This window comes from Ailuropoda melanoleuca, chromosome 1 (genome assembly GCF_002007445.2).
Source record: "Ailuropoda melanoleuca isolate Jingjing chromosome 1, ASM200744v2, whole genome shotgun sequence".
NCBI classification, from domain to species: Eukaryota; Metazoa; Chordata; class Mammalia; order Carnivora; family Ursidae; genus Ailuropoda; species Ailuropoda melanoleuca.
Window position 1 is genome coordinate 2206997 of NC_048218.1, and position 12565 is coordinate 2219561.

At 47.6% G+C, this 12565-nt stretch overlaps 1 protein-coding gene across 5 annotated transcripts in view; it reads right to left on the minus strand.

Moving 5' to 3' along the window:
- TRAPPC10 (trafficking protein particle complex 10) overlaps positions 1-12565 on the minus strand; it is a 79375-nt gene that overhangs the window by 39496 nt on the left and 27314 nt on the right. For 3 of the 5 annotated variants that reach the window (XM_011233174.3, XM_034654841.1, XM_034654849.1), the window contains exons 5-7: positions 9363-9558; positions 7474-7585; positions 2722-2969 (exon numbers count right to left, since the gene is read on the minus strand). In XM_011233174.3, the coding sequence (XP_011231476.1) occupies positions 2722-2969; positions 7474-7585; positions 9363-9558 (556 nt within the window). Of the gene's footprint in view, positions 1-2721; positions 2970-5405; positions 5679-7473; positions 7586-9362; positions 9559-12565 lie in introns of those variants that run through there. The other 2 variants (XM_034654856.1, XM_034654862.1) reach the window with 2 other exon arrangements.

The following is a 12565-nucleotide window of genomic DNA, read 5'->3' on the forward strand; positions in this document are numbered from 1 at the left end:
GTGAGAGCAAGTGTTCTGCGAGGACTGTGCAGGCTCACCGGTGGGACGAAGGAGGTCGACAGCTCGTGCCCTAGGCAGGTCAACAGGCACAGCACACTTCCGGGGCCCAGCTACTGTCCACGGCACTCACGTGGTAGGGATGCCGAGGGATGGCACGGTCACAGAGCACGCCCCCACCATGTGCAGCGTGAGGAGACCAGGAAACAAGAAGTTGGGAGAAAGAGAAAGCAAGCAGTGACCCTGAATTCAGCTCTGGTCAACTCCTCTAGGCAGCACACAGCAGAACCGGAAAGGGGCAAATTACAATCAACACGTTTCATAGCGGGGGCAGTCAGTCCCCCTTGAGGAACAGTCGAGAGGACGATGACCAGCTCACTCAGGAAAGAACAGAACCAGGGGAAAGAATACTGCAACGGACGTGAAGTGCAGCCCACAACACAAAGCACGGGAAAAGCCCTCGGTGAACTTCCGCACCAGAGGCCGAGAGCCTAGAGGATCGAGCTACATCACCCAGACACGCTGACCTGGAGCCAGGAGCATTTCCAGGTAAGAGCCCCACCACCGGCTCCCTGCATGCTTCTCTTTCCAGCCGCAAAGGCAGTAGGTGACCCGTTTCCACGAACTCCTGCGATGGCCAGAGGTGGCAGGGAACTCGAGAGAGAAGCCAAGGCAGGAGAATCCGCTGTGTGCTGCTGTGCCACGAATAAGCAGGACACCATGAGTGTCCCCACGTGGCCCGCCAGCACCGTCTGGGTGGGCCAGAGTGACAAGCGGTCCATGCCAGGACGAGGATGCCTGTCCTCCCCAGTCCTCCCCCACCTCCCCAGAAGGCCTTGCAGAGCCAGGGAGCTGTATGTAACGCATCCGCAGGCTCCCTCACCCTTCAGCTTCCAGAATGCTTGGAAGAGCGGACAGGAGGTGGTGGCAGGTGCCCAGCTGGTCCCCTGCAGGGTCAGCAGCCCCTCACCAGGAGGGCCCAGACCCTCATAGTGGCAGCGGCCACGCCGGCAGTGTTTCCTCTCCTCTCTGCAGGTTGGCTGCCATGCTATGACTAGTCAACTTCGTGGGGCAAGAGAAAGAATTTCAGACAGATTCTTAAATCCTTCAGTTTGTGACGGGCGGGGCCCAGCACCAAGGGACTGGCTCTGCACCACCCTCCACCGCTGCCCACCCATGCCTGAGCTGCACGACAGCTCTTCCTGATGGACCCGCCCGGGCTGATCCCAGTTTGAAGGTGCTGAGTGTGAACCGCCTGGACTCTACCACACACCCTATTTCTCCCCGAATCCCCTAAGATGACAAAATCTCTAAACCAGGTAAAATGTCTAGGCACACATAAACACAGACAGCCCTGTCCTTGCAGCCCCCGCTCTCACAGCCACATCGGAGTAGCCAAAGCAGATCGCCCAAGTCCATGTGGTAGGACAGGGCCACAAGAATATCCTTCCGAGCTGGAAAATGGTTATTTCCCTCAGTTGCTTGATTAGGTATCTAGGCAAGAAAAATAATTTGATACAAATTCTTACATTCATGAGTCTGTGGCTCAGCTAGGCTTGGCATCTCTCAGAAATTAACTAAAATAATTGCTCTTCATTTGGGTAAAAAAAAAAGTGTACCTCTTAAGATTATTTCAAACTAAGTGTTGAGTGTATTCTTTGGTATCCTAGGACACAGAGGATGAAAGTTACTCTATTATGAAAGACTGGCTCCACCAGGGTTCGGCCAACGCAGTATAATTATACCCAAGGACCTTTTATGACTGTGCCCCTTGGGCACGCTGGCAGGGACACGACAGAGAACTCGAGTCTGGCGTGGAATCTGACCCTGTGACTGGTTATTGCTGGGTAAGTCACCTCTCCACTTTCGGGACTGCTTTCCTCATTTGTAAAATGGAGTCAGATCGCTCACCTCGTTCCTAACCAGGGAATGGGGTGCAGTGAGGTGGGGGTGTCTGTGAACCCTCTGAAGTGCTATGTAACCCTGTGTATGAGCGTATGTGCCCCTTTCTGGGCAGAGAGGTCACTGAAAAAAAAAAGGGGGCGACCCCCAACCCGCCCAGACTAGACAGTCATTAACATTCCCTTACGTCACTAAAACATGTACGATTCTGTGAGCAGGGAGAGTGCAGGAGCCCTGGGGGGAGTCGATCCTTACAGGCCAACATTCCACTACCGAGCACAGTATACAGCCTCACTCACGGGTTTCATTCACACACACACGTGCATACACATACCCGTCATGTACCTTCCCGAAACTTCATGCTACTAATTCCTGTGTGTCACGTTGTTACCCTGTGTTCAAATGCAAAACAAAAAGGCGGCTCTGAAATCAAGTGCAGGTCTGCCTACAAAGCCCGGTGCCGTGTGTGCGCACGCGCGTGTGCGTGTAATGTGTGCGTGCGTGTACACACGCAGTAGGTGAGCGATCTTCCCCAGGGAATAAAGCCAAAGTTCTCTCAAAAACTCACACGAAGAAACAGATCTAAGAGTCTGGCTCTGGGCCACCATGAACTCCCCCGTGGTGAGAGCAGAAATGACACTTCTCAACAATTCATTAAGCAACGTCAAGTACCTAAACAAATAACATGCTAAAAATGCAGGGCGTTCAGAAGAAGAGACCTCTCTCCTACAGCACAGACAGTGCAATGCCTGGGACTCGAGGTTCAGAGTTTTGCGTGTGAACAAGGAAGAAACGGGCAAATGGGGAAAGCGGGAGACTCACTTCCAAGAGCTTCAGCTCCTGCACACAGCTGTGCAGCAGCTCTAGGGCGCGCTGAGCCACCTCCCACGGCCTTTGCAGGAAGAGGAGCAAGGTGCACTGGCGAGAAAACAGGTAACTGCGCAGATCTAACAGGGTGGCTTCTTGCCTCTGTATCAATTCGCGCTTCTCCATATCTATGGGCTTTCGGAGGATCAATCCATTCCAGCTCTTCACCGGCTGGCAGAAAAAAGTCAGCCAGTTGGCACCATCTAAACAAACACACATCATGAAAGGCGCTGACTACAGATTACTTCACCCTATTGAGATTCTGGCTCGGGGCTGTGAGGCCGCAGGTGCTGACGAGCGGCTTAACAACCAGTTACTCCCTGACCACGGGCCCACCCCCTTCACGTGGGCATGGAACCAGGCTAGTGATAATGGGGGACGGGGCCGTTCCCACCAGTATTCCCGCTCAGAACATGGTAACTGCTGAACCACAGGACCCAGGCCACAAGGCACACTGATGGACCATGCCCAGAGGGTCATGAACAGGTCGGGATGCAATTGGAGACTGCCAGGCTAGGGGTCAGGGAGGCCACAGGCTCCATGCTCAGTCAGCTCCGAGGGAAGGCACAAGGCCCAGGCCGGAACGTACCGTGCCTGGGTGCCAGAGAGCAGCCCGTCACATGACCACGCTGGTCTTTCTGCCTCCCTTACCCTTTTCCTTCCTTACTGAAGTCTCGCGCCTGTCTCTAACTCAACCATGTCAGCTACCTGAATCCTGCTCCTGGAGAAAAGGACAGTAGGCACAAGGAAGCAGTAGTAGCGGGAAGCAGAAGGGAACATTGCTGCTTGTCAAAAATTTCCAGCGAGGCTCCCCAATTCTAGCTTATAGCCCCACACTCAAACATGGCCTTAAAGTAAGCGTAAGCGCCCACGATAACTAGTCATTCAACCCATATGGCAAAAATTGAATCTATTTTTCTTACCCCAAAAGAGAGCTGTCATACCATTTCGTGCTGCATTCCCAGCAGGCAGTGACTCAGTATCGGCACACTGATGTCACTGAACATCTCAGGTGCCAACTACAACTAACAGCATCCTTTACTGATTGGAGCTTATACTCAGAGCTGCTCCAGTGCACACTCAGGGAGGTACCCACCCCAGCCCTTGGAGCACCTACACCAGCAGGCCCCTCTGTCGGGCCCCCTGCCCAGCCCTCTCCTGGCTCCGTCTCACATTTCACTCAGGACTCTGTCAATGCCACCTCCTCAGAGAGCCTCCCAGACCACACTTTCTGGGGTCAGCCAGCACCTACCATCACACTCTGCCCCTTCACCCACAGCCCTTTCTGTGGCCTGCACTCATTACAACTACCTGACTTGAAGGGTTTTTTTTCTTCTATACCTCTTTCCCCTTCATGTGAACTCCATGAAGGAAGGGGTTTTGTTTTGTTACCTCCTATATTCAGAACACAGCACCTGGTACGTATGGGACTCTCAGTAAGCATCTATTAAATGAATGAACAAAAACCAACAATCTTATCATTCAGCTGCAAAATGTGGTTCACGCTTACTTTGTGGGTTCTAATTTGTCCCAGATTTTAAAACTGAGAGAACAAAGAAATTATGCAAAATATGATGTAAGAAACACGTAAGATATCTAAATATGTACCATATGGAGATATAAAATATAATTTTACCTCTTACCAAATTTTTAAAATTTAATTAGTAAATACTTTGCTCTGGTTATGTTTACATCTGTGTCTTAGCAAAGTAAGAGATCCGAATCTGAACTTCCTAAATTTGGTCTGGAGAGAGAACCAATTAGTGCCATTCGTCTTCATTTCTAGAACAAAGTCGGTGCCCAAGCTGACTGTCCCAGCACCTCATCTTCCTACAGGTTTTCTAACAGACACTAGGGTTCCTTGAAATCACTCCTTTCTTCAGACACCGTATCAGGGTTCTCTCAAAAACAACACCCAACAAAGATGTCTGTTACCTCACTGTGTGTGGTGGTCAGAATGGAAACAACCCAAATGTCCAACACCAAGGAGTGGCTGGATTAACCCTAATGAATCCACGCTGTGAAGCATGATGCAGCTACTAACAAAAATACCTTAAAACCTGAACAACAAACTACAGACAAATGTCTACATAATATGATGCCATTTCTACCAAATAAGTATCAACCAAAACACAGTGAGAACGACTATGAACTTTTTTCTCTGTACATGGTTTCACTGTGCTAATTTCGTCCTTCTAAAATAATTCAAGACTTTAAAACTTTAAAAGAGAGATGAACAACCACGACAGTGCTGCCATTTAGAACTCCGCAGTGAGAGCTCAGATGTTACCAAGACGGCTTGTCAGCAGTGCGAGATTCCCACGCTTATGCTAGCAAGGAGGCACGGACGCAGAAGCCGAACTAGAAGCCGTAAGTAGTAGTGACTCTTTGCATCTGAAAAACACCCTCTTCAGAAATGCTTTTCTTGCTTAAGATGCTTCTAACAGTGAAAGCGACTAGTTCTTAATTCTCGTATCATTTCCTATCAGAACCATAAGAGTATATCCTATATCGTTTGCATAAAACAATAAAAGGTGATCTAATCATTAGGCAAACAAACAATGGCAGCTTCCAGACTACTGAAGAGTGGGGAAAACTCTACTAAGAAAAGAATTTGCTTCTGTAAGTGCACTACTCACCCCCAGCGCCAAAGTTGACAACATACTGAGAAAACAGGGCGTCCAGCTCATCGTACTGTACCAGGGCATCTTCAAACTGCTGCAACATCTCGAATACAAAGGCCAGCTCTTCCTAGTTACCCAGACAGAAGTTTTTAGAAAGCAAAAATGTCATTCAACTCTTTGAAACAATGTGCTGCTGTTAAAGAGGACGAGAGAGAAAAGCAGGCAGTATTACAAGTAACACTTCTATTATACTAAGTAAACATCAGTTTCACGACCAGAAGGTGTTAACATTTACAAATGCACAAAGAGGAGGCCAGAAGAAAGTAGGAAAAGCCTACCATGAGCCCTAGAACTGTCCACAGCCCCTCAGCAGCTGGGACACGACCGCACACCCTCTATCTTTGGCATTCTTATATGGAAGAGCTGAACCTTCTCCATTTTCTAATCTAACCAACTACTCATATCTGTAAGCGCTCACGGGGATGAACTGTATCCCATGGGTTAGAACCCAGTCCTGTCACTATTTTGTTGTACAAACTGTTCCAGCTTTGGCCATTAGAAGGCTCCTTTAGGTGGTGNTCGGGCCCCCTGCCCAGCCCTCTCCTGGCTCCGTCTCACATTTCACTCAGGACTCTGTCAATGCCACCTCCTCAGAGAGCCTCCCAGACCACACTTTCTGGGGTCAGCCAGCACCTACCATCACACTCTGCCCCTTCACCCACAGCCCTTTCTGTGGCCTGCACTCATTACAACTACCTGACTTGAAGGGTTTTTTTTCTTCTATACCTCTTTCCCCTTCATGTGAACTCCATGAAGGAAGGGGTTTTGTTTTGTTACCTCCTATATTCAGAACACAGCACCTGGTACGTATGGGACTCTCAGTAAGCATCTATTAAATGAATGAACAAAAACCAACAATCTTATCATTCAGCTGCAAAATGTGGTTCACGCTTACTTGTGGGTTCTAATTTGTCCCAGATTTTAAAACTGAGAGAACAAAGAAATTATGCAAAATATGATGTAAGAAACACGTAAGATATCTAAATATGTACCATATGGAGATATAAAATATAATTTTACCTCTTACCAAATTTTTAAAATTTAATTAGTAAATACTTTGCTCTGGTTATGTTTACATCTGTGTCTTAGCAAAGTAAGAGATCCGAATCTGAACTTCCTAAATTTGGTCTGGAGAGAGAACCAATTAGTGCCATTCGTCTTCATTTCTAGAACAAAGTCGGTGCCCAAGCTGACTGTCCCAGCACCTCATCTTCCTACAGGTTTTCTAACAGACACTAGGGTTCCTTGAAATCACTCCTTTCTTCAGACACCGTATCAGGGTTCTCTCAAAAACAACACCCAACAAAGATGTCTGTTACCTCACTGTGTGTGGTGGTCAGAATGGAAACAACCCAAATGTCCAACACCAAGGAGTGGCTGGATTAACCCTAATGAATCCACGCTGTGAAGCATGATGCAGCTACTAACAAAAATACCTTAAAACCTGAACAACAAACTACAGACAAATGTCTACATAATATGATGCCATTTCTACCAAATAAGTATCAACCAAAACACAGTGAGAACGACTATGAACTTTTTTCTCTGTACATGGTTTCACTGTGCTAATTTCGTCCTTCTAAAATAATTCAAGACTTTAAAACTTTAAAAGAGAGATGAACAACCACGACAGTGCTGCCATTTAGAACTCCGCAGTGAGAGCTCAGATGTTACCAAGACGGCTTGTCAGCAGTGCGAGATTCCCACGCTTATGCTAGCAAGGAGGCACGGACGCAGAAGCCGAACTAGAAGCCGTAAGTAGTAGTGACTCTTTGCATCTGAAAAACACCCTCTTCAGAAATGCTTTTCTTGCTTAAGATGCTTCTAACAGTGAAAGCGACTAGTTCTTAATTCTCGTATCATTTCCTATCAGAACCATAAGAGTATATCCTATATCGTTTGCATAAAACAATAAAAGGTGATCTAATCATTAGGCAAACAAACAATGGCAGCTTCCAGACTACTGAAGAGTGGGGAAAACTCTACTAAGAAAAGAATTTGCTTCTGTAAGTGCACTACTCACCCCCAGCGCCAAAGTTGACAACATACTGAGAAAACAGGGCGTCCAGCTCATCGTACTGTACCAGGGCATCTTCAAACTGCTGCAACATCTCGAATACAAAGGCCAGCTCTTCCTAGTTACCCAGACAGAAGTTTTTAGAAAGCAAAAATGTCATTCAACTCTTTGAAACAATGTGCTGCTGTTAAAGAGGACGAGAGAGAAAAGCAGGCAGTATTACAAGTAACACTTCTATTATACTAAGTAAACATCAGTTTCACGACCAGAAGGTGTTAACATTTACAAATGCACAAAGAGGAGGCCAGAAGGAAGTAGGAAAAGCCTACCATGAGCCCTAGAACTGTCCACAGCCCCTCAGCAGCTGGGACACGACCGCACACCCTCTATCTTTGGCATTCTTATATGGAAGAGCTGAACCTTCTCCATTTTCTAATCTAACCAACTACTCATATCTGTAAGCGCTCACGGGGATGAACTGTATCCCATGGGTTAGAACCCAGTCCTGTCACTATTTTGTTGTACAAACTGTTCCAGCTTTGGCCATTAGAAGGCTCCTTTAGGTGGTGCTAACATTCTTTTGATGGACCGCCATCTTTTGGGGGGATACTTCCTTACTTTCCGGTAAGTTTTATTCCTGGTCGATTTGTGTTTTCCCTACCCCAACCCTGGACTCAACCACGTCTAGAAGGAGCCCTGGTACTTATTATTAAGAATGGAGTTTAGGGGCTCCTGGGAGGCTCAGTCTGTGAAGCATCTGCCTTCGGCTCACGTCATGATCTCGGGGTCCTGAGATCGAGTCCCACATTGGGCTCCCTGCTCAGCAGGGAGTCTGTTTCTCCCTCTCCCTCCATCCCTGCCCTGCCCCCAGCTCCTGCTCTCTCTCAAATAAATAGAATTTAAAAAATGGAGTTTAGAAACAAAGCTCTTGGCACTAAGCGTGCTTATGTTACTGCGAAGTCACTTTTTTCTAGCCCTAGTCAGAGGACAGAGCAAGGAAATACATGCACGTGTATAACTGTCACACAGGCATCTCTAGTTCTGATCCATCCATGGCTTCACACTCATGTCTCAGGTTCCAATCCCACACCACTGGGTTCACTTGGATTGCCCCCTCCTTGCTTGTTGTCTTAGAAACTAAGTTTAATAAGCTTGAAAGGTGAAGTGACAGGACCATCCGACCCGTCTGTAACGGGTCAATCCCACAGTGAGTTGTGGACGGGTGTAATTCCCCTATGCACACCCCATCACTCCAATACCACTAAGACGTAAACAGCAGAGTTAGAGATCAGTATCAAAATTTCTAATAAGAATTGGTCTTTCAAAGTGCATTATTTCTTCAGTAATTTACACACACGTGCAATTTAAAAACAAAAATTAGGTTTTTACAGTCAAAATATGGTGAGCAAGAATAAGGAAACCTAAGGGAAACATTCCTGTCACTCTCTGCAGTGTTAGAAAGGTCCCCTAGAAGCTAGCTCCGGAGTGTCCTTTACTGGAGCCCAAGACTACACATTAATACCAGAGGAAGTAAATGTCCCCAGGAGCTCATAATCTACTCACGGTGTCGTGCAGGTAGTAGGCATCCCTGTCCTCAGGATCGTCACCACAGCTAGTGTTCCCCGCCTCAGTACTTCCACGGTAGGCCAGAAGGCCCGACAGTGTTAACAAAACCCAGATTACTGTGAGGTTGAGGGCCTTTCATAGAAGGCCGGACGCAGAGCACCTCTGATCTGCTCGAGGACCCCAGAGACGGAAACGTCTGTTAGGAACTATGTACTGCCTCTTGGGTTCTAAAAAACTATGCCAGTAAGAATTACCTCCAAAAACCTGCCTTATTTACAAAGACAGGAAGAGAAAAGGGAAGCCGTCTAGTTCTACCCTTCACCACGTACCTGGACCATGAAATAGTCACAGAAGCTCCAGCCCGGCTCAGTCCTCTTCTCCCTCAAGGTCCTCATGTCGTCCTCAAACTTGCCTAGGTTTTTGGTGAAAGACATAAGCAGCGATGTCCTGAGTTTGGTCAGGAAGGCGTTCCAGGATTCCTGAGTTCGAGAAGAGTCTTTCAGGGGGTCGGAGAGCACGACACACCTACAGAGACATGAGTGGACTGTCTGGAAAATACTCTCCGAGCTCAGCACGTGACCCAGCTGCTACCACCTCCCTGCAGTGCCAGCTGCCGTCTCCCCCACTTCCTTCCGTCCTTCCCTCACTGGTCACAAGCATCAGGCAGGCGGTGAGACACCAACTGGCTTAGCACCCCACAAGCCGCGTTGCTGCTGAATGACGGGCAGCGGGGAGGGATGGAAGACGAGTCCGTCTCAGACCCGGCCTCCAGGGCTCCCAGTAAGGTAAGGTGATCACGTCACCATCAGTCCCCAAACCGCATTCATGCGGCCCTCTTCAAACACCTCTGGTTCCCAGTAGCTGACAGGACAGAACTCAGAGGAAGCTCGTTATGGCACAGACCCAACCTCGCTGTCCGGCTCTGCTCGTACTATTCCTAGCTGAGCCCACTCAACTTTTCGGGCTCTCCTCTCCTCGTCTAGCACATTCCTATTCACCCCTCCAAACGCGGCTCGGCTGACACACGTCCTCATGGAACTTGGCCCCCGCTGCTCTGTCTTCTGGGCCCCACTGTGGCCACATTCCTGCCACGGCCATGCTGCAGTCACTTCCTCTCTGTAGATCTCTCTCCCCCAGACCCAAGACCGTGAGCCCCACAAGAGCGGGGTTCATAATTAATTCATAAATAAAACTTAACACAGCTTAACATGTAGACATGATACAATTTTACTGCAAAAACAGGGCAGCTGGCTGGCTCAGTCATCAGAGCACCCAACTCTTGATCTCAGGGTTGTGAGTTTGAGCCCCATGTTGGGCATGGAGGCTACTTAAAAAAGGGGGGGGGGACTATCCGTGGTGTGGAAATATCAAAGGTATAAAATGACAAGTTTCCAAAGGATCTGGAAAAGGCAACATGTCCATCTAACAGACTGGAAAAGCTAGATTTCTTTATCCTTAATAATAATTTACAAAGAAAATGATTAAATATGGACTCAGAAATAAATTTAAAATCCTGGTGCTGTGAACGTCAATATTTCCCCTCAGGAAATATGTTGCCTTAATTACTATCAAGTAGCAAAATGGACAGACTGTAAGTCTCTGTGCCCCGTCACACCCTTTGGAGGAAGGGCTAAATCTCTGGAGTCATAAATCAGACAGAAAGCGTGAAGTCGCCTACGGTCTAGACGATCCGCCAGGTAAATAATCAGCACCAAGGAGATTTCAAAATCGGTACCCGGCTTAATTCCAGACATTCCACCCCACGGTGCTGTTTCTGCCCCTGAAAACAAAGGGATCCCACCAGTTCACTCCTAAAGCCCCAAAGGACTAACAGGCATTTCTTCACTACAGGAGCTTCTAGAATCTATCAGTTCAGCCATTTACCCTGAAGCCGTTCTCAAGGGTTGTGAACCACTGGCATTTATTCCTGACTAGACGCAGAATTCTCCCCTGAAGCTAGACAGGTGGAAGGAGAGGAAACGGTCACAAACACCAACTGTGCCCCATGACCTGGTGCTTACCAAGCAGACCACACAGTCATTAAGCTCTCTAACCCTTATCATGCCCTTCAACTTTCCCTGTTTCTACACCTTCTTTCTATAACAAAAAAAACTATGCTTCAGAAATTCGCATTAAGCTTGGATGGTTCACTCAGAAGGGAGAGTCCAAAACAGCTGCTCGGACTGGGGAGCGCCCAGTGTGGAGAAGGGCCCCCCAGAGTGCACCAGCAGCCCAGCGCCCAGGGCAGCCACTCGCAGGGGCCCAGCCCCCACCAGTCACAGGGCCACCGCTCACAGTGGCAGCTCACGGGTCAGCCCTCTGCCAGCAATACTCACCGAAAGCCTGAAAACTGCACAAAACCTTTGGCCAAGCAATTTTCCTTTTAGGGGTGTATCCTAAGGAAATAATAAAGGATGTACACAACATCCAAGCTCAAAAGGTATCTACGATGCTGTTCACCCCAAGCAGTGATGTGTCCGTGCAGCCCAGGACCGGACAAACAACTAGTATAGCACCCCCAGGGCGCGTCACACACTCACAATAACGGCGGAGAAATACATTTACTGCTCGTGGGAACATTTTTACAACGTATTAAGCACAAAAAGCAAATACGAAACATTATGCGTGGTATACTGTGTGCCTGTGTGAGCATAAAGACAAAAAGTTTGAAAAATACATACCAAATACTAAGAGTTAAGATCTATTTTCCTTTTGCTTATTACCTTCTTCTAATAACCCTACCATGAACATGCAGTTTATAATCACAAATTACGTACAAGATTAAAGTTAAAGAAAATGGGAAGCCGCCCCAGGGCCAAGCACACCGTTTCCAAAGGTGAGAAATCACACCAGTTAATAAAATAATTACCAACAGAGATGTTATCAAATTCGTATGTATGAAAATCTGACCCAGCTCTTTACTTTAAAAAATAAAGTACAGATTTGTTAAAAGTAGCTTGCAGGGGCGCCTGGGTGGCACAGCGGTTAAGCGTCTGCCTTCGGCTCAGGGCGTGATCCCGGCGTTATGGGATCGAGCCCCACATCAGGCTCCTCCGCTATGAGCCTGCTTCTTCCTCTCCCACTCCCCCTGCTTGTGTTCCCTCTCTCGCTGGCTGTCTCTATCTCTGTCGAATAAATGAATAAAATCTTTAAAAAAAAAAAAAAAAGTAGCTTGCAAATTAATAAAAATCAAAATGCTGGAAGGCATGTTTATATACTGAGATGAAATGTTAAAAATTTTAGTAAGTTAGATTTTATGTATAAAGAATGAGTCATTAAAAACAAGCTGGGTTTCAGTGGACTCAGCAGGAACACACTCTAAGCGATCAGATAAGATGATAACATAGACTTAAAAGGAATCAACAGGCACTTTGAAAAAAATCCTGTAATTTGAAGGTTTAGACTATGTCACAGGTTTAGACTAATATGATCCATTCGTCCCAATTCATGTGCTTAACAGAATCCCAAAGCAATGAGACCAAGAGGCTGTCTGGTCTGGCCGTCAGTCAGCGCCCCCCACCCCCTGCGACCC